General features: G+C 42.2%; 1 protein-coding gene across 1 annotated transcript in view; it reads right to left on the bottom strand.

Moving 5' to 3' along the window:
- The window catches only part of ARHGEF4 (Rho guanine nucleotide exchange factor 4), a 220,061-nt gene that overhangs the window by 106,582 nt on the left and 91,949 nt on the right, over positions 1-21,530 (bottom strand). The window contains exons 4-6 of the mRNA XM_063337393.1: positions 12,933-17,357; positions 8,658-8,984; positions 2,716-2,845 (exon numbers count right to left, since the gene is read on the bottom strand). Coding sequence (XP_063193463.1) covers positions 2,716-2,845; positions 8,658-8,984; positions 12,933-17,357 — 4,882 coding nt within the window. The remainder of the gene's footprint in view (positions 1-2,715; positions 2,846-8,657; positions 8,985-12,932; positions 17,358-21,530) is intronic.

The raw sequence follows: 21,530 nt of genomic DNA, 5'->3' as shown, positions 1-21,530 counted from the left end.
TGATATTTGAACAGGACAGTTAACTTTGCTCATCTTGGGAGCAGTGAGTGTGAGTGTGTGCACACGTGTGTTAGTGGGGGTGTTCAACCTCTATACTTCTCAGGAGGAAGCTCATTCAATCTTTGCTGAATATAGAGATTAACAGCATCTCAGCCGCTCTTTATTTCGTAGATGTTAGAGCCATCTACTGGTTCCTTACAGTTTTCTCAAGTGGCTGCTCTGGACAGAAGAGATGACAAGAAGGCAGTCTGCAAAATTTGATCAGTGACCAAGAGCACCACAGTATGCCTGATCCCAACTGCTGAGATATCCAAATGACAGGTTTGAGCCTGCCTCATTTCTCCCAGCATGAAATAAAGGCAGAGAGAACAATGTGTCAGTGCTCTAGTGCCAGTGAGTGGTCAGAGGAAGCTAACGAGCACAGCAGATACAGCATTAAAATTAATCTCTTGTCCCAGCACTTGTGGTATGTTCTAGTTGGGAACAGGCAACCTCACCTGAAGTAGTAAGTTTGTGTCCAGCTAAGCTCTTGTCCTCAGGTAACGGGCAGGTGCACGACAGAACTCTCGTAGCTGTGCATGGCACCTTTTGGGCTGGGATCTTGACAGCCATCTTTTCATAGCTGAAGAACTAGAGAGGGCTCCAAAACAGCCCATTCCCCACACAGCCCCTTGCAGCATTCCCTGCACAAGGTGGCCAGGTGCAGACTTTGGGAGTGAGAATTTTATTCATATTTTCAACATGGAAGTATACAGTACCACGGCATATTGCACAGTACTTTCATATCCAGTATCTTTGATGACTAAAGCATGTGCTAGGATCATCAATACAAGTAGGCGCAGCTTTAGAGTTAGGAACCTTAAAATTAGATTAAATGGATTAATCACTTAATTTTATATTTATTTTAAATGACCTACAGCTCTGTCAAAAGCAACAGGTATCACAACAAAGCTGTACAAGAATCAAAGAGGGCATTCTGCTGCACTACTGCTGCCTGAAGGACATTCCCAATCCTAAAACTGATCTAATTGATTTAACAGTATTGCTTAAGTAATTTCTAGTTTTCTTCCCAGCTGCATCCTCCCACAGGAAGGACACATGCACATCCTCATCACCCCCAAAATGCTTCACATAAAGCCCACAAGCAGCAGCTAATAGAGGTGGCTGTGGCCGAAGCATTACAGTGCTTCCTCTGTTCAGCAGTTTTCTCTTCCACTAGCATGGTTTTGGTGGCGGAAAAAGGGTTCTGCTGCATTTAATTTGTTTTGCTACGTTTACACAGAAACTCTTGAGGTCCGGGCTTAGGTCATAGTATGAAATTCACTTGTACATAGGTACAAGGGACATTGTGTGAATCACAGATGATTCAGGTTTCAAGACCATTTCTAGATAGCATATAAACATCTACAGCACTACCAACTGGTCAATCTATATTTACTCCCCCTATTCATTCTCTGAAATTCATACATATTTTTTTTAACTCACTCACGTCCCAGTTGGGAACTATCATGACATTTGTATCAGCTGTGACTCAGAATTTACTTCTATGACAGTGGCACTTAGGGATTTCAGCTAACGTCAGAGATGCACAGACAACTTGACAATGATGGGTTTCCACCTGGGATTTTCAAGGAGTAAAGCTGCAGCTTTTTAATTCAGCCAGGGAGCTGGTCCTAAGTGTTAGGGCAACAGCAGGTGCTTGTGACAGCAACTGATCAAAGCCCCCAGTGCTGAGAGAGCAGAGGCAGCGCTCTTGACACCAGGATAATAAGTAGTTTGCTTTCTTATTTCCAGATGAAACCTCATGACTCTATGTATGAGTTTTACAAAGTGTCAGAAAGCAAACCAGTTTTGCTTGACAAAATATTATGACCATTCAACTCTGATGTAACCAGCACAATGCTACGGCTCCTTAATTAGGTAACTCCAGCAGCGTTTAATCGACGGTACAAAAAAGACTTTCTGAGGCAGAAATGGCAGCTTGGTACCCAACTGTGGTTGGCTTTTCCTGGCTAGATTCCTAACCACCAAACAACTCCGCTGCAGTCTGCTTTTCTTAGCCCACCCCAAAGTGCTACGATAAAGATATCTGCAGCGTTTGGGCAGGCGCTGTCAGATGGAGAATTTAAAAACCTGGCAAAGATACGTCTCACTGTTTAATAATCTGTGCGACTTACATTTTAATTCTGAGAAAGTGTCAGTCATTGGAAATGAAGCAGATATGATACTTCACGCACATTCCTCGTGAAAATACAGAATACTTGTTCTTTAAGATGATTTATTTAAAGTACAGGAAACGTCTACTTCTAGAGGCTCATTTAATCACTTTAGTGCCTAATTAGCAACTTGAGAGGAACCTCACCATACCTACCGTAGTGCTCTCCAGCAAACACAAGGCAGAGAGCCTATTTCATCTGCAGAAACCTAATTCGAGAGTGAAATATATATGACATCATCCTAGGTGAGACAGAGTTCTCATGAGACAACACAATGTTTCTACATCAAGCACATTATCATTGCCATCAGTGATCTTTTCTTCACTAAAAAGCTGACTACTGCCTTCAAACAGCCCCTGGTCTGAGCAGATTTCTGCTCAGACATGGATGCAGCATTTCACGTAAACAGGTCAGAATGCTTATCAGATAGTTTCCATATTCAATAAACCAGAGCTTAATCCCCTCATAATTCATGTCCAACTAAGACTCGGGTACACACCAGGAGAGGAGATGCGCCGTTTCCAGCCCACGCAGTCTAAGCCTGTCGGAGTGCTCTGGGAAAATGGATGCAGTTTCAATGGTAGGATGTCAAAGGCAACAGCAGACGTGATGGATGGACTTCTTCCAGCCTGTTACAAGAGAGGGAAAACAAAGACAACAAACATTAAACTCAGATGCCCTAGAGGACAAAATACAGCATTCATCATGGAGCACCATTTCCACCTCTGATGTTTGCTCATGTAAGTAAGTAGTACATTAATAGACACGTGTGGATGATTTTGGCTAGAGAGGTTAGAAAAGGGTGAGAATGCAGGGAAATGCAAGATAATAAGAACAGAAGTGGTTAACAGGGTACTGGACTCATACTTCACATACTGTCGCGTATATCTACATTCACAGAAAGTTAAAGTTTCACTCCCTCCTGTAAAGCGCATCTAGTGGGAGGGGGAAGCACGTCATCCCCTCAGCTACAGAACTGTTTCCTACAACTTTATGACTAATAATTCCTGTAAATAAAGCTTTTCCCCTCAAAGATTTAGTGGCACCAGTCCCCATCCATATAGGACGGGGATAACACAGCATTCTTCTCTTCAGTTAAAGGCTCTGTTCTCTGCCTGGCTGATTGATTTTACAAAACTTACAGAACTTTATGAAACTTTGAAAACTCTATACTATTGACAGTTCTCATTGAATTAATAACTTTTGCTGGTTTAAGGGGAAAAACATATAGACACATACACACAGCTTGTGACCTTTAATACCTCAGTAAGTCAGGCTTAAAATAAACAAAAATACAAGATTGTTTGTTTAAGAAATCACATAATCATACAAACCACTGTCATAAGATACTCCATCCACCCACAGACTAACCCACTCTTCCATGTAGATATTCACTTGAAGTTTTAAAAAGATATTAAAAATCTATCAACAAAATCCAAAATGTAAACAAGGTTGTTCTCCTTTTCTGTGCCAAATCCAATACTTTCTGCCAGTTTTGCCACACCAAGAAATTTTCAATGTTTTCTGTCTCCTCTCATCCACCCTGAAATGGAAATAATGTCTGCTCGATATAAGGAAATGAGACCAACATTACCCTGCTACTTCACCAGGCAATCACAAGACACTGGGCAAGATACTACAAGAATATAGATTATCTGACAATAAGCAATACAGATTGTTGTCAATGTCACTGAAATTTGTGGTACTTAAGGCATAGTACAGATATGCTTGTATTCCTTTTCTCTTCTCTCTCTTTTCTCCATCCCATACCTCCTATGGCTGGCATACACGGAAAGCATCAGTGACTGTGAACAACTGAGAGATCAGCTGGTCAGTGAGCACTGGTCCCATGAGCACGGCCATTTCTCATCCCTGTATCCCTACTGCCCCTTCCTTTGGCTGCAAGGTTAACACTTGGTTACAAGGTATCCGTCCTTCACTGAACCAAGAATTTGGGACAGCTTGCTGTCCAGTAGTTCATCTAGGATCTTTCCGCCTCCCTACCAGCCCACACCATGTGGTGTGAAGAGAAAGGCTGCTGACTAGCCTCGATGCTGAAGCCTCTTCCTTAGAAGATGGCAACTAGTCAAAACATCCTTCCAAAACGAAATGGCAAACTAAGCCCATGGACTAGCCACACACTGCCCAAGCAGCTGAGAGTGCTTCTGCTCTGTGCCTGGTTTGCTTTATTCTTCCTGGACTTTGCTAAAACAAAGAGAACACAGCCAATACTTTGGCACAAATCACCATCTCCTGAGGGATACCATGAACCCTGTTCAGATTAACCTGAGTGGTGCCTGTTTGTCTAGAAAAGTCACAGCAAAGCCCCAGTGGGAGCACATGCTCTTCCAGTGACAATGAAATCAAGCAAAACAGGCAACCTACTGAGCTACAGCTCTGAAAATGCCAAGGGTAAAGTCTAGGTTATTTACATGAAAGGTGATAGAAAGCATTATTGTTTGGTTTGAGACTAGGAAGGAGAATACTGCCCTAGGGCTGTTACAGTGAAAACGGCAGGCTTCATTCTTATTAATCTCCAAGACATCAGAGCAAATTTCAGGTACAGGCATAATTTGTTTTTTATAGCAGGGAAGCCAGGCCAGTATAGCCCAAAGTCAGGAGAGGAAGCATTTTCAGAGACCTTAGTAACATCTGGGCAGGGTCTTCCCCAACCTACAAGGGAGGGGAAACGAGGGACTAGAACATAGTAAAGATCCTCTCTTCTATACTTCCTGCTATAGGTTCAAGGGGGCACAGTAATTCAGTCCCTGGGAGAAGCATTTACCCCTGCTGCGTGTCTGTGCCTTGGCAGGTACACGACAGGGGGAGACGTATCTCATTCAATCCCCTCTCCAAAGTGTGTTCATTACCCTCTTGAAGTGTATCTGAGGTGCCCACAGTGCTCATAACCATGGTAGCACACAGCAAAACTTAATTTTCTCTTATTTCAGATGGGGTGAAATCAGATTTCCAGGAGTCACATTCAGGACAATAAGCTAAAGATCTATTTTTCACGGCGCCTCATTTCTCTTTCAAAATCAAAGAGAGAGCTTTTTCTGCGCTATACCCCCTCTGGGTATAGTCCCCTGATGGGCCTTTTAGGAATCTCTCTAATTTGGCAGTGCAAAAACTGTGCTCTAACAAATGCATGCAGAAGCCACGTCTGTGCTTCTATTGCTGTGCACTGGAGAGGCATCAAGCTTAACAGTCGGGTTTTAACTTTTTGTCAAAATAGGAAAGAGCAGGATGGGAGCAGACAGGCAGTTCAGAGACATCACTAAAACAATTTTTGCAAAAATAATTCCCCAAACAGAGCCCACTGCCATTCCAGCATTACATGTCTCAGTGGTTTGAGGCATTGTCTCTGCTCCAGCTAGGAAATTTAGACTGCATTAAAAATAAGCAAGAGGACCCCAGGCTACACTGTGAAACCCATCACCATGTGAAGGGCAAAGTCTATGGCCAAGCAAAAGAAAATAGATTCATCCACGGCCGTGGGAGTTTCTCTTCTTCCACTTCAGGGGGTGCTACTTTCAAAAGCTTGCCATGACCAGTCAAATGTTAACACTTTAAGGGGCAAGATCAGAAGCTGCTCAGCTTGTTACTGGTAGCATTTCATTATAAGGGACAGCTGGGTCGAGCTTTGAGTTTGACTCTAGGGATTTACACAGACTGTTCCCATTTAAAGCAGATGAGCAGCTTACTGGACCTAAGCAAAACAAAGACCAGCATATAGAATAGTTTAGGAGTAGTATTTCAATTGGTTATTTTTTTAGTATAAAGGTAGTTTCTTGACCATTTATCCATCTCCCTCAATCTCAGCCACCAGCCCTCAAAATTAACACTATACTAATTTTTGTATATTGATCTCAATGATAGAGCAGTATCAGAAATCAACACTAGAAAAATCAAGAATTCCTTCCTGGTCTGACCTATTAAGTTGTTTCCACAATACTGCAGCATTACATCACGTTGTATCCTGACCTGATCTTAACTTAACACAATACAACTTGTCATAACTGAAGCCACACAATCCAAGGCAGCCGTGTGTCAGAAAAAATCAGACTTGCAATTTCAGATCTCCAAAGCCCCATACAGTCGCCTTGTTCCAATCACAGAAACACAACAGACACTGAACATCTTACAAAGCTTCTTTTGTGACAATTTATTTCTCCTTATGAATTTAGCATTCTTCTAAAACCGCCCTCAAACACTCCAGCTTGTGACAGCACTCCCACCACACTTTGAAGTATGAATAAGCCAGCATTACTACAGGAATAGAGCATTGCAAAGACAGAATAAAACATAAAAGGAAAAAGAAACTACGTGATGACTATTATAAATAAAAAGTACAGGCCAAGAAATGCAGTTATATGGGCATACAGGAAATAGCCTTTGAATCCCAACAGTTCCCTCAATAAAACTTAGCATTGTGCCCTCTTGGCCTGCCCACAAAAAGTGTCAATAACCTGCACAACACACCTAAATCAACAGAAACAATAAAAACCAAATCTGCCTACACACCGCTAAATATCTTCTACTCACCTCTACTACCAAAAGAAGAATGAACCAGAAAACTAACTCAGGCCCCCAAACCCCAGTGACAGGTGATGTTAACGGAGGGCATGGCGCAGCTGCAAACCGTTACACAGCTGATCACAAGGAGAGGTAAGTTTGCATCAGAAAATAAGGGTGGAACTGCTTAAAGGAGAAACTCTTTTCTGGCAGCACCAAAACATGCAGTCAATCAGCAAAACAGACAGCATTCAAGCTGTGGAATCTGATGGCTCTAGGGGAAGCTATTGAGATAACTGGTCGCTCCTCTTAGAGGCACTAATGGTCTCAGTGCTGGCCGATGTACCCTGTAGCATGAGCTAGATTTCCATCACTATCCATGCTTGTCAAAGAATTGTAAGAAATACTTTTAGCATGCTTTACTGGCTTCTGTTTATCACTGAGCCTATGTAAGCCAGGGATTCATTTTCCCTAGCTTGTTTCGTGCCCGTACTAAGCACTCAGAACTTTGAACAAGGTAGAAAAGTAACACAATTAACTTTTTACGTTTTTTTAAACTTCACATACACATGCCTCGGGAGCATTACTTGTTGTCTTCAACACCTAGGTAATAGTGGGGCTGAGCCAGGGAAGCATCCTCACTGAACTGAGAGTAGGCAACACACCACAGACCCATACCCAGCACTCATCCAAGCATCACCTGGCAACATTTTGTTTTGAAGAGCCCTACAAATATAAAAAAGCACAGATTTTTAGCCCCTTTTCTTGAGGAAGAGAGAGCAGTGTGTGGTTTTTCAGAAGCCCTGTTTCTGGAATTAGCCTGGCTTTCTGTCCCAGGTGTCCGTCAGCTTTGATGGGAGGCTCTCTCAGGCAGACAGGGATGAGGCAGCAGGTTTAGTCCCACTGAGCCACAGTGGACAAGCTGAGCTGTGTCAGGTGAATGTTTCCCCACCGCCAGCCATACAACTACTTGTACACATAAGCTCAAGCACATGCTGAAGTGGTGACTGGGGCCTCAGGTCCCTTCACATGTCATTTTGATGCAAGAGCAACCAGAAACAGGCAACCAGGACAACAGAGAGAAAGGGAAGCAAATGCAGGTGACAGACCAAAACAGAAAACTCTGAGGAAAGCTTTTATCTGAGTATCTGCTACTTCATTTCATGCTTGCTCAGAAGCTTCCTCTGTATTATCATCAGATGCTGCATGGAATGTCCCTCTATCTCATGTCCTTTGTCCTTAGAAGTTCTAAATTTGGCTCTTGGATACAGATTGATGGCTCTCCCTGAAGGGAACAGACCTTTGCTCTGGATCCAAGAGTAACAGATGCCATCAGTGTGAGTCACAACAGCCACAAAGTTTGCCACAAGCAATCATAATGCTGATCTAAAAATCTCCCCCAGTGGAAAGAATACTAAGAGCTAAAACTCCAATGCCAATGTTCTCTTGAGCACTTCACAGCAGGAATTTGCCTCAGTAGGAAGAGTGGAGTTGGCCTCAGATACAAGGGAAATCTAATTTAGAAGTCCTTTTTTAAAGTTATACAGCAATGCCATGGGGCACTGAATGAGATTTCATCAGTTTAATTTATACTGATTTAAGGCAACTTTGATTTGCTTCCTGCCCTCCCTATCTTTCAGCTCACAAAGCAATTTGATGTTCTCTCATCCTATTGTCCAAGATGGCATGGGGCAGGAACTGCTCACTTACAGCAACTAAAAAATCTCACCACCTTCAGAGATTATCACTTATGGACCAGTTTAATGTTTAATCAGTCTCCACAGACTACCAGGACCAAAGAAAAGCAGACAGAACTGGTACCAGACAAAGTGCAAGGACAGGAAAATGATGACAATAGAAAGAAGCAGCCGGAGCAGAGAGGAAGGCAGTGCCAGAGAATGAGGAGGACGGTGTATGGTTTCTTACTTTTAACTGGTCCTCTGGGAGGTGCCGCAATTGAATCCCTCTCTCTGGCTGTGTCTCCTTCTCTAGCTTCCTTTTTTGGTTCCTCTCCATCCAAACATCATCGAAGCTGAAGCACTTATAGAGGGATTTAGGTCTCTTCCTCCTCCTCTCTGGAATCTCCTTGGCTTTTTCATCTGGAGCAAGGAAGGAAAGCCTCCAGGCTTTGCTCTCCAGGGTGGAGATAGGGCGTGGGGATGGTGGAACCAGGGGGGGCCTTCTTTTGCGATGGGGAACCCATTTCTCATTTGGCCTCTTTTCAGGTGGTGTTTGACATTGCTGTTTAGACTCCTGTTTTACAAACAGCAGGTGAAAACACAGGGTTTGTTGGCTGGAAACTTTGTTTGCTTCAAATCAGGTTGAAGAGAAGATGGTAAAGCTCAGTTATCTCATCCCAGCTCTATTCAGAAGAAAATGCTTTCCCAAGAGTATTGGCTGGCCGAAACCAGCCTGTCTACTCACTCAGCCTTCTCCATAGGCTTAGTGGTACTCCACCCTGAAGCAGCAGCTCTGTTATCCTTTGAGGATGTAACGTACACTCCCTCTCCACAGGACAATGCCCTTTTCACCCTCATTCTAGACGGCATATTACAATAACATTACTACTGGGATTTAGGTCACTCTGTCTGTATAATATTATTTACAAAGACAGACAGCGTCTCTGAAAATAGAATAATAACCAGTCTTGTCTGTCTGTGCTTTTCCAACTGTACTTCAGTTATACAATGTGAAAAGGCTTCCTAGATGCCTGCAGGTCTGATATATTAAGCCTTGTGCTTCCTGATGTGCTCTTTGTGCTATCCATTTTATTTGCTTGATGTTGGGCCGAGAGCAAGAAATTGCACAGCTTTGCACTTCGCTCTCATTTGCCTTTAACGAGTGGCTGCACAAAATTACAGCTTTTATACTGGAACAACTTAAAATTAAGCATGTCCTGAGGCATCCAGCTACCACTCCAGGTAGCATCAGTGTTAGAATCAATAATATTAAGGTGGGAGATAACAACATTGAGGAATGAATGATCTCAGGAGTCTCTTTTCATGCCAAGAAAATGTTGTGTCCTGACAATCTCTCCAGTTTCTCACAGTTCATTTGGAGAACCCAAATACAACAACTCTTAAACCACTGCAGGCGCCTCCTATGTACTCTCAATTAACCAACAATCCCAGATCAATTCTTTATTGCCACTGGCAAGAGAGGCCACACTCTAGAAACACTTTGTATCTACAAAATGCTATGCAAAAAAGGAAAGTGTACCCTTCTGGTATTCTGTCCCTAACCACATCATATTGGAGAGGAGCAAGGAGAAGAACTTTGCACTGATTCCAAACATGGGACATATTGGGACAGTTCACTCTTGCCTGCTGGCTAACACAATTATGTAAGTAAAATCATGCCACAAACAGTCAGATTAATTAAATATGTAATGAAGGCGCTGCCACATCGGCAAACTGGCAATTGTTCTGTCTTGCTGTTTTCAGCACAAAATCTTCATCCTCGATATAACTTGGAGAATGTTAACCATTAGCAGGTAAGGAGAGCGGGGCTGGTCTGTGCTCCGTCAGGCTAAGGGTTACTTACCAGTGTGATCGCCAGAGGTGTCAGGGGCAGGTTGATCCATTGCAGTTTGGCACAGCACCATAACACAGACAAAGCTGATACCACTGGAAAAATACCTGGCTGAGGGCTTGGGAATACATACATATCCCCACAGTGGAGGGAACACTGGGAAGTGAGTTCAAGGAACTCCACAATTCTCCATCTGTTTTGCAATGTCTTTACTGATGCGGAACATAAAAGGACTTTTCTTCAAATACACTTTATTTTATTACCTTTTTACTGAGCAACATACAAAAGTAAGACCATCCTTGGTGTTTAAATAATTATGTTGGAAAGACTTAATACTGCAAATATACTTTGCCGAAGGCCTCTGTGGTATTTTCAGGGATTCCTGAAAGAACAAGTTCACTTACAAAATGTAGGGGGCAGCTCTACTTCATTTTACAATGTCATGAAAATGGAAATAAATAAAAGCCCTATCTGTTTTAACAGAATAGATGTTGTGTCCTGAAAGCTGGGACATTTACATTAATTTACAGGCTCCGGGTGCATTTATCCAATTTCAGATATCATATCCTGCAGCCTCCAGAAGAACAGGAAAATCAAACTGGTTTTATATGGCTTAGATACCATTTAAGTTTTTTGTCATTTTCTTTAAATTATGTAATCTAGCAATCAATTTAAGTAATTATTTATTGGCTCCTAATAATTATGTTATAGGATGTGCATTGCCTATTCAAAGCTTTACACATGCTTCATCTCTCCTCTCTTTTCTAGATGCTCTTTTGGGTTATCATTTACAGGTCAATGATTTTATTCATCCTCTGAGAGGCTTCATCTGTTGACAGTGTGTATAGTCCAAGTATCTTGCATTTTCCTAGGCTGGTGCAAGACTGCAGTCTCTTGTTTGGAACGTGGTATCCACTATTAAGTTTGTAAGTTAAGTTGATGCCCATGAAAATAAAAGATTTTAAAGTAAAGCAGAGGACAGAAGGCAATAAAGCAAATTCTCTTCCCCTTCTGCCCACAGCAATTCCAGTAGTACAGCCCTCATTTCTCAAACCCACCCACACGCTTCTTTAGATTCCAGACAGCATTAGCAAAAAAAACCCAAACCAATCTACCAAAAAACTTTCACTGGGAATGTGAGAGGAGAGGTTGAGGGAATTGGGTTTATTCAAGCTGGTAAGAGGGTACTAAAGGCAATATAAGAGCAGTCTGCAACAATTTTGTAGTTACATGGATGATGGATCCAAACTCTTCTCAGCAGGGCCAGACAATGCCACCAGACAATGGCGAGAAATTTTTCCCAATGTTTTCCTTGGGAACATGTTTCCCACAAAAGTGCTGACATTTCCAGCAATGGAGGTTTTCAAGACTTGGTTATTCAAAGTCATGGTTTTGTCTATCTGGTGTTGCCACTAGTCTTGTCTGAGGGAGGAGGTGGGATTAGATGACCTCCCAAGGTCTGTTCCAACCAACATTTTTGGTTTCTATACAAAAAATAGGGAGTTTCTGTTAAAAAAATTGGGAGAAAGGCTAGGCTAAGACCATTAAAACTTCAATATAACCTGGGATGTCAGAAACAAAAGGCAGCAGCAGCAGCAAAAGGTGTGCGCAGGCTCATTTGAGTTGAACACAATCAGCCCTCAACTGCAGAACTGATCAAGCAGTTCCAGATTCACAAACTCTGCGAAAAACGTCTGCTTGGGATTGATATGAAAAATATCTCATACCCTCTCTCAAGTGCCACTTTTGAAAATCTGCTCAACAAAATCTTTGCCCATTTCTTAATGCCAAAACTCATCATCAGCAATACCGAAAAAGTAGCATGATCATGGGAACTCAGCTAACACATCAATCTCAGTCACTCTGGTGGTGCTCAGCCACTGAAAGAGATTCCTAAACTTGCAGCCACTTACAACTTGGGAAATCCTCTCTGGGATTAAAAGCCTACTGACAGAGGAAGTCTCTGCTTTTAAAGGCCTCAGCCAACCAAGAAATCCCTATTTAAGATACAATCTTTTCTGTGAGATCCAGCCTATCACAAGGAAATTAATGTTACCGGGGTAGAATACAATGCAACATCAAAAGGAGACCCTGCGTCCATGGGTTTTTTTTCTGTTTGCTGTACAAAAGAACTCCCAGTGGTAATCAAAGTGTAGTCATGGTGACTGCAAAAGACTCGTGGTACTTTGAAAGACAGCTACTCATTGTCTAAAGAAAAAGATTTTACTTCTTATAAAGTGACTGCTAGCAATGAAAATTGATTCCTGTGTTGCCTTTCACTTCCATAAATTAATTTACTATACACAAGTTACAATTCCGCTTTACCTCTAGAGGGGTAAGACCCAGCTAAAAACTGGAGTTGAACACAGGGCGGCATCTTTGTTATCTGTCTGAAGCATATTAGGCATTAGCACTGTTGTGACGATCTATTCCTTTAGATTTTTGTGGTAAATCCTCCCTTAAAGAATGCATCAATTCATATAGTCTTAAATAGAAACAGAAAGATTAAGTAGTGCTACCTATCTTAGCCGAAGAGGAATATTTATGCACCCATCTAACCAATGTGTTCACTAACCCATCAAAGAGTTTCACTGGAATTACTAAACCACATTAAACCAAAAGACTCTGCAAACCAAACCACCACCTGATCATTGCCAGACAACAACTCACCTCATCTCGGAGCATGTCACTAATGGAAGAAGCTGTATTTAAGCTGATCTGGGATTGACTACTTATGCCGCTGTCATCCCTCTGGTATTCGTTGTCCAATGAGTGTACAGAAAGTAAGAGACTACCTCTGGGTTTCAGTGTCTTTGGTCTCTCAGGAGCCTCCAAATTGCTTTCAACGGCAGAGCTGTTCCCAAGAGAGATCATTGAAGTGGCACATATTCTTCCGGGATAACGGAAGCTCTTGTGTTGAGAAGCAGATCGTGGACTCTGCGGTTTAGGACTCATGGGCCTACAAGGCATATCTTTACCGTCAGAATTAGTGAGCTGGGGACATGATGGGCTTGACTGACTAAATGACAACTGCAAGTCAGTGGGGCTAAATGGAGATTTCATCCAGTATTCTTCTAAAGAAGTATTTAAACTGTTGCTCAGAGCCTCCTGTTGTTCATCACAGTCTGAACTCTGTGAGTATCTGATGCCCAGGTCATGGGACTGTATTCGTTTTCTCCACATACCTGCAGGTGAAGAGACATCAACAGGCTCCACAGAGGTGTCAAAATAGTTGGGTTCTGTTGAGGAGCCATTAGCCGTTTCTGTTTTAAAAAATGTGTGTCCATTGGAACTACCCTGTCGCTCTACTGACGCTGTTCTCATTACATGGCCTCTAGTTGCATCAAGACTGTCTTGTGTTGGTGATAAACTTGCTAAGACAGGCCTTTTTAGTCCATCTGCCTCCTTGCTTTTTAGAAAAGCTTTCCAGGCGCTCTGGCGAAGTTTGGCTTTCTCCTTTTCATTTTTCAGTGATACTCTTGAGCTTTGCTCAGTATTTTCCTTTTCTGGAGATTTGGATTCAAATAAGCTTGAGAGGGATTTGTGTGCCAAGGCCAACCTTGTCTTGAACTTCTTACCCTCGGGGTTTTTGTTTCTTTTGTATTCATTTTCAGGGAACGATTTTCTAGTGCCAGAGTATTCCACAGGTTCACTGTCATTGTTTTCAGATGAACCTGAAGCTTGATGATCTGCATATTTGACAGCAGCCAGAGTGGGAGAAGTTGAATTTGTATCTACATCTTCCATCAGTATCCGACCAGAGCCAGAAGCCTTCCTCAGGCTCATTCTGTTGAATAATCCTGCAGGTCTCTCATAGAATAAATCATCATCGTCGGAGTACTCAGAGGTGTAGCTTTCCTTCCTGTGGAAGGCTGAACCAGATGAACAACTTTTGAAAGACTGTAAACTTTCAGTGTCTTCATCCTCTTTCCCAGCATCCAGTTCTTCCATCTTTGCTTTGCTGCCAGAGAAGCTGCTGCTTCCCTGATTTTCTGCTGTGGCAGGCTTAGTTTTCCTGAAAGAAGTCATTTTTGAGAATACTAAAAATCTGGAAGCTTTCCCACTATTCCCATTCTTTGTTGGCTTTTGCACAGCTTTATAGAGACCACTGCTGCTTCCCAGGATATGGACTGAGTTCTCATCCATTTCCTCGCTGTTAGTGCTGCAGGTACTTATATTATCTAGGCCCAGCACACAAGTATTATGGGTCTCCCTTTTCACAGAATAGTTAAAGACATCAGACGCATCTAGATTCAGCGCGCTGTCTTTGCTAGGGCTAGCTGTGTCTTCTGCAGGAGAGCTCTCCTTTCCTTCACTAGGAGAAGGCTCCTCACAAATACCTATTTGCTCCTTTGAACCATTACAGCCTTCAGTTCCTTGCCTGCCCACCGCTTGTTCAGAGATCATGATGGCCCCTTGAAGGTCAACATCAGCACCATTTCCCTGACACAAGTTGCTTACATTGCACGCTTCCAGTGTCACTGCACTAGTTATAGATAAGCCCTCCTCTCTGCCTTCATGCGTTTCGAATTCCTCTTCCTTAGACACCTGGTCATCTCTCCTTTCATCCCATGACTTTCTGAATTGTTCTGTCTCTAATTCCAAACCAGTCTTTGTTCTGCAAGGCTCTTTTTCAGAGATAGTAACACCACTTCTGCTATGTGATTTTAAGAGTGCTTCTTCACATTGATCTGCCTGACTTTCTGCAGTAAGTATTTCACTGCCCAGTGGTACAGTAACGCTCCTGAATTCCACTTCTGCACTTGTTACCGTGGAATTACTACGGGTGAACCCTAAGGATGAAACTGCATCTGTTTTCTCTCTTTTCTCTTGTGAAATTTCTGGGGTTTCTTCAGCTGTATCCCCACCAGGGAGTACCTCTGCACGACCAGGAATGAGGTGGGTGGCCAGAATTTGTTCTTCACAGCTACAGCTTTCACTCAGAACTCTCTCTGGCTCAACGTGAGCTTTGCTGACAGTACGAGGAGACATCAAATCCTTGCTCACTACATGTCTCAATGTTCCAATTACTTCAGTAGGAAGGTTATCATTCAGTGTCTTGGACTGTAATCCTTTCTGCTCTACAGATAGTATAATTAGGGCAGACTTTAACTCTGGAAGAGTCATTAAATGCCTTCTCTGGCTTATACAATCTGATCTGGGAGCCATTTCAACAGCAAAGATACTGTCTTCATCCTTTCCTTCATGAGTAGGTTCTTCATTTGTTACTAGCTCAGAATGACTCCTTAAGGCACCAGTTTTGCACCTTGTATTTCGCTGCATTGACTCTTTCTGCTCTGCCTCAGTGTTACTGCCACCTGGCTGCAATGTGGTGTCCAGGACCTTCCAACCCAAGTCAAGGTTAGAAGAATCATCTACCCATCTTTCCCCTACCGCGATCTCCATACCTGAGAGTTCAGATTCAAGGCCATTCTCCTTCAAACTTTTTTGCTGTATTGTAGCAGTGGAAACACAGTTTACAGAATAACTGCAATCTCTGTTTTCGACAACAGCAGGAAAACCTACGTGACAAGCTGCTAGGTTCTCGGTGTCACCAATGCCAGATTCAACGTCAATATCAAAAGGGAATCTGTCTGCTCCCAGATCTCTTTCAGCTTTGTACTGGTCACTTTTTGTAAGTTCTTCAGCATTTATGATCACTGGCTCATAGTCCAGGGCAGATGAAGTCTCCTTTTGTTTAGGGTTACACTCACAAGCATCGATCTCTGTAGAAGATAAGCTATCAGCAGATGTACCTACTGCTTCTGGGCTAAGGCCACATGTCTCTGATTTAGAGTGCAAATAATCAATGCACTGGGAAGAGCCTGCTGTCTGAGAAACCTGACACTCATTTGAGTCTATGTCAGTATTAAGAGATCTTTTTATGCCAACTTTGCCCTCTATTTTTATTGCCTTTTCAGGGCTTACAGGTACCCTTCCTAAATTTTTCCAAGTGTGTTCAAAATCCAGCCCCTGAAGGTGTATTCTGGAACATGACCATCTAAATTTGTCTGTCAGATGAATACAGTTCCCCACATATTCTGTCTTGCTTTGAGCACTGATATTTTCAGGTACACTGTGCCATGTTTTACTTTCTGTAATCTCTGACCTTGTGAGTGGTGGTTGAGATCTTGGTTTGAAGCAACTCTGGTAAAAGAATGAATCTGTTGTCAACATGGTCTCTGTACTTCCACGTTTTATCCTTTTACCTGTAGTTTCCTCACTGTCAACTGAGTTCCTCCTGCTGCATTTTATATTGGACATAGAATCTAATTCACGCATATAGTCAGATGTCTCAGTGTAACTTCTATAGTTAGGTCCATTTTTTTCAAAATGAAGATTAGGCAAACTACACCTTGATGTTGCATCTGAACGGAAGGAAAATTGCTGTACCTCAGGAAAAATCAAAGAACTTTCTGAGTTTGCTTTGAAACAAGCAATGCTTAATACTGCAGGATGTTCCTTCTCTCTTGTAACATCATCTTCTGTAGGTACTGAGTTGGTACAGGACTGCACTTTACTGTTTTCAAACTTCACTTTATTTTGCAATACTGCTACAAACTTTCTATTTGTCTGTAATACAATGCCCTCTTGTCTGACTTGGTTCTCTCTGTTGGAAGTACCCCTAGTTAATGTTAGCTCTTCATCACCCAATTCTTCACGTTCTGACTTCGGAGATTGTATGCAAAATTCAGTTTTGCTTGCTGCTGCTTTTATTTCGGAGGATACTTCTAACCGCACCTGCTGGGTAAATTCTGGTTGCCTTGAGCACTTAAGTTCATGGAGGGTTGTTTCTGCCTTTGCTTTAGGAAGACTACAGCACAGAGGTTTTTTTTCAATAAAAAGGCAGTTTGAATCCAAGCAAGTTTCCCCAGTTACATCACTGGAAACAGATTCTGTGTCTGATGCACTCTCATAAGGCTCAGTTTTTACATCTGACAAAGATCCACTCTGATGTGACAGGGTCTCAAAATAATCTTCATCTGTTTCTTGGCTGGATCCACGTATCTCCAGCTCGATCGTGCTCGGCGTAGAAGAACTCAGCTCATCTTCAAACTCTCCTTCACTGATGTAGTTTTCAACTGGCTCTGGGGTCTGTGAATAAACAGAAAAGAATGATTTAGCAATGATTTCCTACAGCAGCAGGGCAGCATGAACTATTATTAGAAAAAGGGACTTAGGAACACAATTAATTTAATACACACTGAAGTTATACTCGCTATTTTACTTATAGATGGACCTGAGGTTTTTCTATTTCTTAATTTTTATTTCCTAATTTTTTTTTCATTTTAATATGTAATTATATAGAGGCCAAGATGTGAGTTTTGGCCTTATCTTTCACAAGCCAATACCAAGACACATTTCACATTCAAATAGGAAAATGGAAACAATCCCTTGCCAGCAGGCCTAAAAACTCTAATAAAGCCACTTTCTCATCTGAGGAGGAAGTTTATGTGATAAACCTGAGAAGTAATTGTTACTGTCCAAACTACAGAAATGTGACATAAATAGATACAGAAGAGTTTTGCACTAGAATAACTGGATACTACCTATACCAAAGCCTTAACCAAAGGTGAAAGAAGTTTTTGATTTCATTTTCCATAAGGGTTATACCAGGAGCATAACATATATTAGTTATCAGAGCACATCCAAATCAGTGGCTGAGCGCAGAAAGATCAAAACCGCACTGTCAATATTAGGAAATGTCTTTGTCCCAGACAGCTAACCTGGGAGAGCCTCAGTCTTTTCTTTAACCATCAGAAAGAAGTCTAGATATTTTTCAATTTTAAAGTAGAAAATGAAATCACAGCAAGCTTTCCTGAGGTAAAACTAGTACTTGCCGTTTGTCAGATTCAAGTACAGCTATTGTCAGAAGTTCTACAAATGTACCCAACAAAGATATTTAGCTGATTCCAGCCTCAGTCCATTAATACCTAGAAAGAGAAGCTACATAAACATAAATGGCAGCCTTTAACCCTAATGCTGGATGCCTCTTTAACCAGGTTTTGGTAACAGTCGTCACAAGAATAACCAGCACATTTCAAAATCTGAAAACTGAGATAATAAACAATGAAAGACATTTCTAAAAAAAAACCCAACAAACCACAAGTGAATGGCAACCATCAAACTAGAACACAAGGTCTCTCAGCCTGAGTTGCACGTCACCTTCACCAGGGTGCTTTGTCACAGAGGATGTGTGAGTCTTCATATGGGAAGCCAAATTCCAAATCACATCAAAGGATATGTCACAAGAGTTTCTGATTCTAGACTCCAAAACACAGAGGGTAAATCAGAAAAAGGAAGCACTAAGGTTATTTCCAAAAGAGAGTCTCAATAAGAAGATTAGTATTTTGTCTTGTCAGAAGAAGGAAAATACAAATTGAATGGAGGAGGGAGAGCATTCAGTGCTTCAACCAAGTCCAAAAATCACTTTCGCACCATTAAACCTGACCAAATTGCTCTATAATGGCAACATGAGTCACGTAACCAGCAGAGCAACGTGTCCTTTACTGTGTGCAATCAGTGATACATGTAATTGAGGTCCTTTAATAACGTCAAATGCCACTGTCACCAGGACAGAAATGACCAGCATTAAAGCAGCACAGACTAGCACTTCACACAATGATGGAGCAGCGCAAACTGCGAGCAGTTGGCTCACCCAGCAGTGAGTACCGCAGCAGCTGTTCAGCAGTAACAGCACTGCCTCTTCAACAGTGTTCTGAACGCAAATTTACAGATGGCAATAAACTAAGATAAAAACTGTTCAGGCAAGTAAGAACAAAGTAATGAAGAAGCCCAACTGTCCCCAAGGATAATTATGAATTAAATTATAAACAAAAAAGATCCCTTACAGTCCATGTATCATTCCAAACGTAGCTATGTCAGGATATTTGTATTGTGACCCCTCACAAATCAATTATTTGTTTTTAATGGGTATTATACAAAATCATGCAATTCAAGCAGAAGCAGAGGGCCCACAATTGCCTCCGTACCTTGTGGGAAATAAGGAAACAAATTCTAGGTATGAAGAGCACCAGTTAATGTCAACCAGCATTCCTGGACCGAGCCCAGGACTGAACACGTGCCCCCAGCGCTGCTAAGGGGAAGAGCGGGCATCAGGATCAGCCCGGTGGGGCCTGCTCTACCAGATGCACCCTGGGATGGAGTTCCCCTCAGGAGGGAGAGGACATAGAGGCTTCAGTTCCTGCTATGTCTGTCAAAGCCCTCTGCCTAACAGGCAAGGGAGGCTTAGAGCTGACCTCTAGTAAACCTGAAATTCATGAGCCCACTGAACTTCCCATGGTGACCAGGGAAGAAGTCTTAACAGGCCAAAAAACATGCAGATGGTGCCTTTTTTACCTTCTTCTATGGGTCTTTGACTTCTCAGTGCCTCCAGAAGGCCAGGCCTTTGCTCTGACCACCTATCATATGTAGTTTAATTTCCTCTCAACCTGTAGTGTGTATACTTTGTTAGGATTTGTGGGACTACTTCTCCTTGTGTTTTACTGTTTTTTCCTGTAAAAATTGAATCTAAAGGACTCAGAGCAGAAGGGGGGGAAGTTTACAATGGGCAGGTTCTTTGATGTAGACTTGTCTTCCCAACACAGACAATCACAGGCTTGAGAACTGAGTAGATTCAGATTAGAAGCTATAAAATAAAACATCACGTAAGATAGCCACATAATGTCCCCAAGGCCTCAAATTATCTTCCTGATCAAATCCAACTATCCAAGCCCTTTTCTTAAATTGCCTTCATCATGAATAATGGAAAGAAGGGAATGAAAAAGGAAAAGAGGGCACACTGGCAAAGCCTTCATTTTCTACTACTTCCTCATAAAAACGAACCTTGTTACACTTAACGAGTAAGAAGTAAAGATATTAACTTCAGACAGAACTTTGCTTTCCCAGTCAGCAGAAAAACACTTTTTCTGAATTGTGTGTCATTTCAGTGGATATTATAGGTGCTACAGATGTTTGTAAAGAGCAAAACAGTATGAATAAGAGCAGATGCAGCACTGCATCTTGATGAGGACTGCTGAGAAGTGATACTGTTGTCAGCAGTGGTTCTGAACCTTCAGACTGATTCTGCTCTGTGCAGAAATAGCAGTTCAGCAGGCACTCCGGAAGACACTAGAAATTACACCCTCTGCAGGTAGAGAGGAAAGCACTCTATAACCACTGAATTACGACATTTTACTTGCAAAACATATTCAGTTTTTGATGCAGGACACAAACATTTGCATCTTAACTGCACAACAGGAAACAAAATTCACAGAGGGATGAAAAAAGCAGAACTTCCCCAGGAGGTTCTTGCTTCCGTCAGTGCAGGTATGCACGGGCATCCAAAAGGAACTTTGGCACTAAGTCCTTGAGCAGTCTGGTGACACAGTTGTTTCATTAATCATCTATACAGAGCAATAGCACTATTTGCAGAGTACTCTGTCCTTAAGCCGCAACATTTTTATATATAGAACCATTCATATATAAAGTCACTAAACCAACATATCTCCCTCTTCCACAAGAGATGAATGAGCTTTTTATTGTTCCCAAACAGTGCAGTTACTTTTTGCTGAAAAAGACCTCAAAGCCAGTTCTGTTGATTTGTGAGAACTTGCACTATACTAACAGCGAGTGGCATGAGGAAACAACATGCAGACATCCTCTGCATAAGTGTCTTGCTCTAGTTGGATTTACTGCCTTCACTGGAAAGCCTCCAAATGGTTAAGCAGCTCCAAAATCAGCAGGACTACGTGAGCAATTGCATACATCTCTGGCAGCTACCATCACTTGAGGTGATAGTGCCAGATGAAGACAAGGGGGAGAAGAGGTTGGAACCGATGGCAAAAGAACGCACAAAATCAGTGAAATACCTAAACATCGTAACTGCCAAAAACTCAGTGCGTTTCCCCCTGCTGGCAGCTTGATCGACCGTTTGTCTGTTCAGTGTTCAGTGTTCGACATTACAGCCAATAACCTGGCCCCAGAGGTAAATCTGGGCCTCCACCATGTTGTTGTCTCATGACACTTGGTTGAGTACAGGACTGCATCAGCAGAAAAATGCCACAAGCAGGGGGCCTGCTACACTCCACACAGCTTCTCTCATTCCTTTCAACAAGCCAACTCCAACACAAAAACAGTTTTATAGCCCAAAGCCAAAAACATTATCTCCCTCCTTTGACATTAACACTCCTGCTACCACATACAGCTTAGCAGAAATGTTGGCCAAGATAAAACATGTTGGCCAAGGTGTAATAGTTTCTAGTAACA

The sequence above is a fragment of the Chroicocephalus ridibundus genome, chromosome 6 (genome assembly GCF_963924245.1).
Source record: "Chroicocephalus ridibundus chromosome 6, bChrRid1.1, whole genome shotgun sequence".
Lineage (NCBI taxonomy): Eukaryota > Metazoa > Chordata > Aves > Charadriiformes > Laridae > Chroicocephalus > Chroicocephalus ridibundus.
Note: the sequence above shows the minus strand (reverse complement) of the source record. Positions and strands in the feature narration are given on the sequence as shown.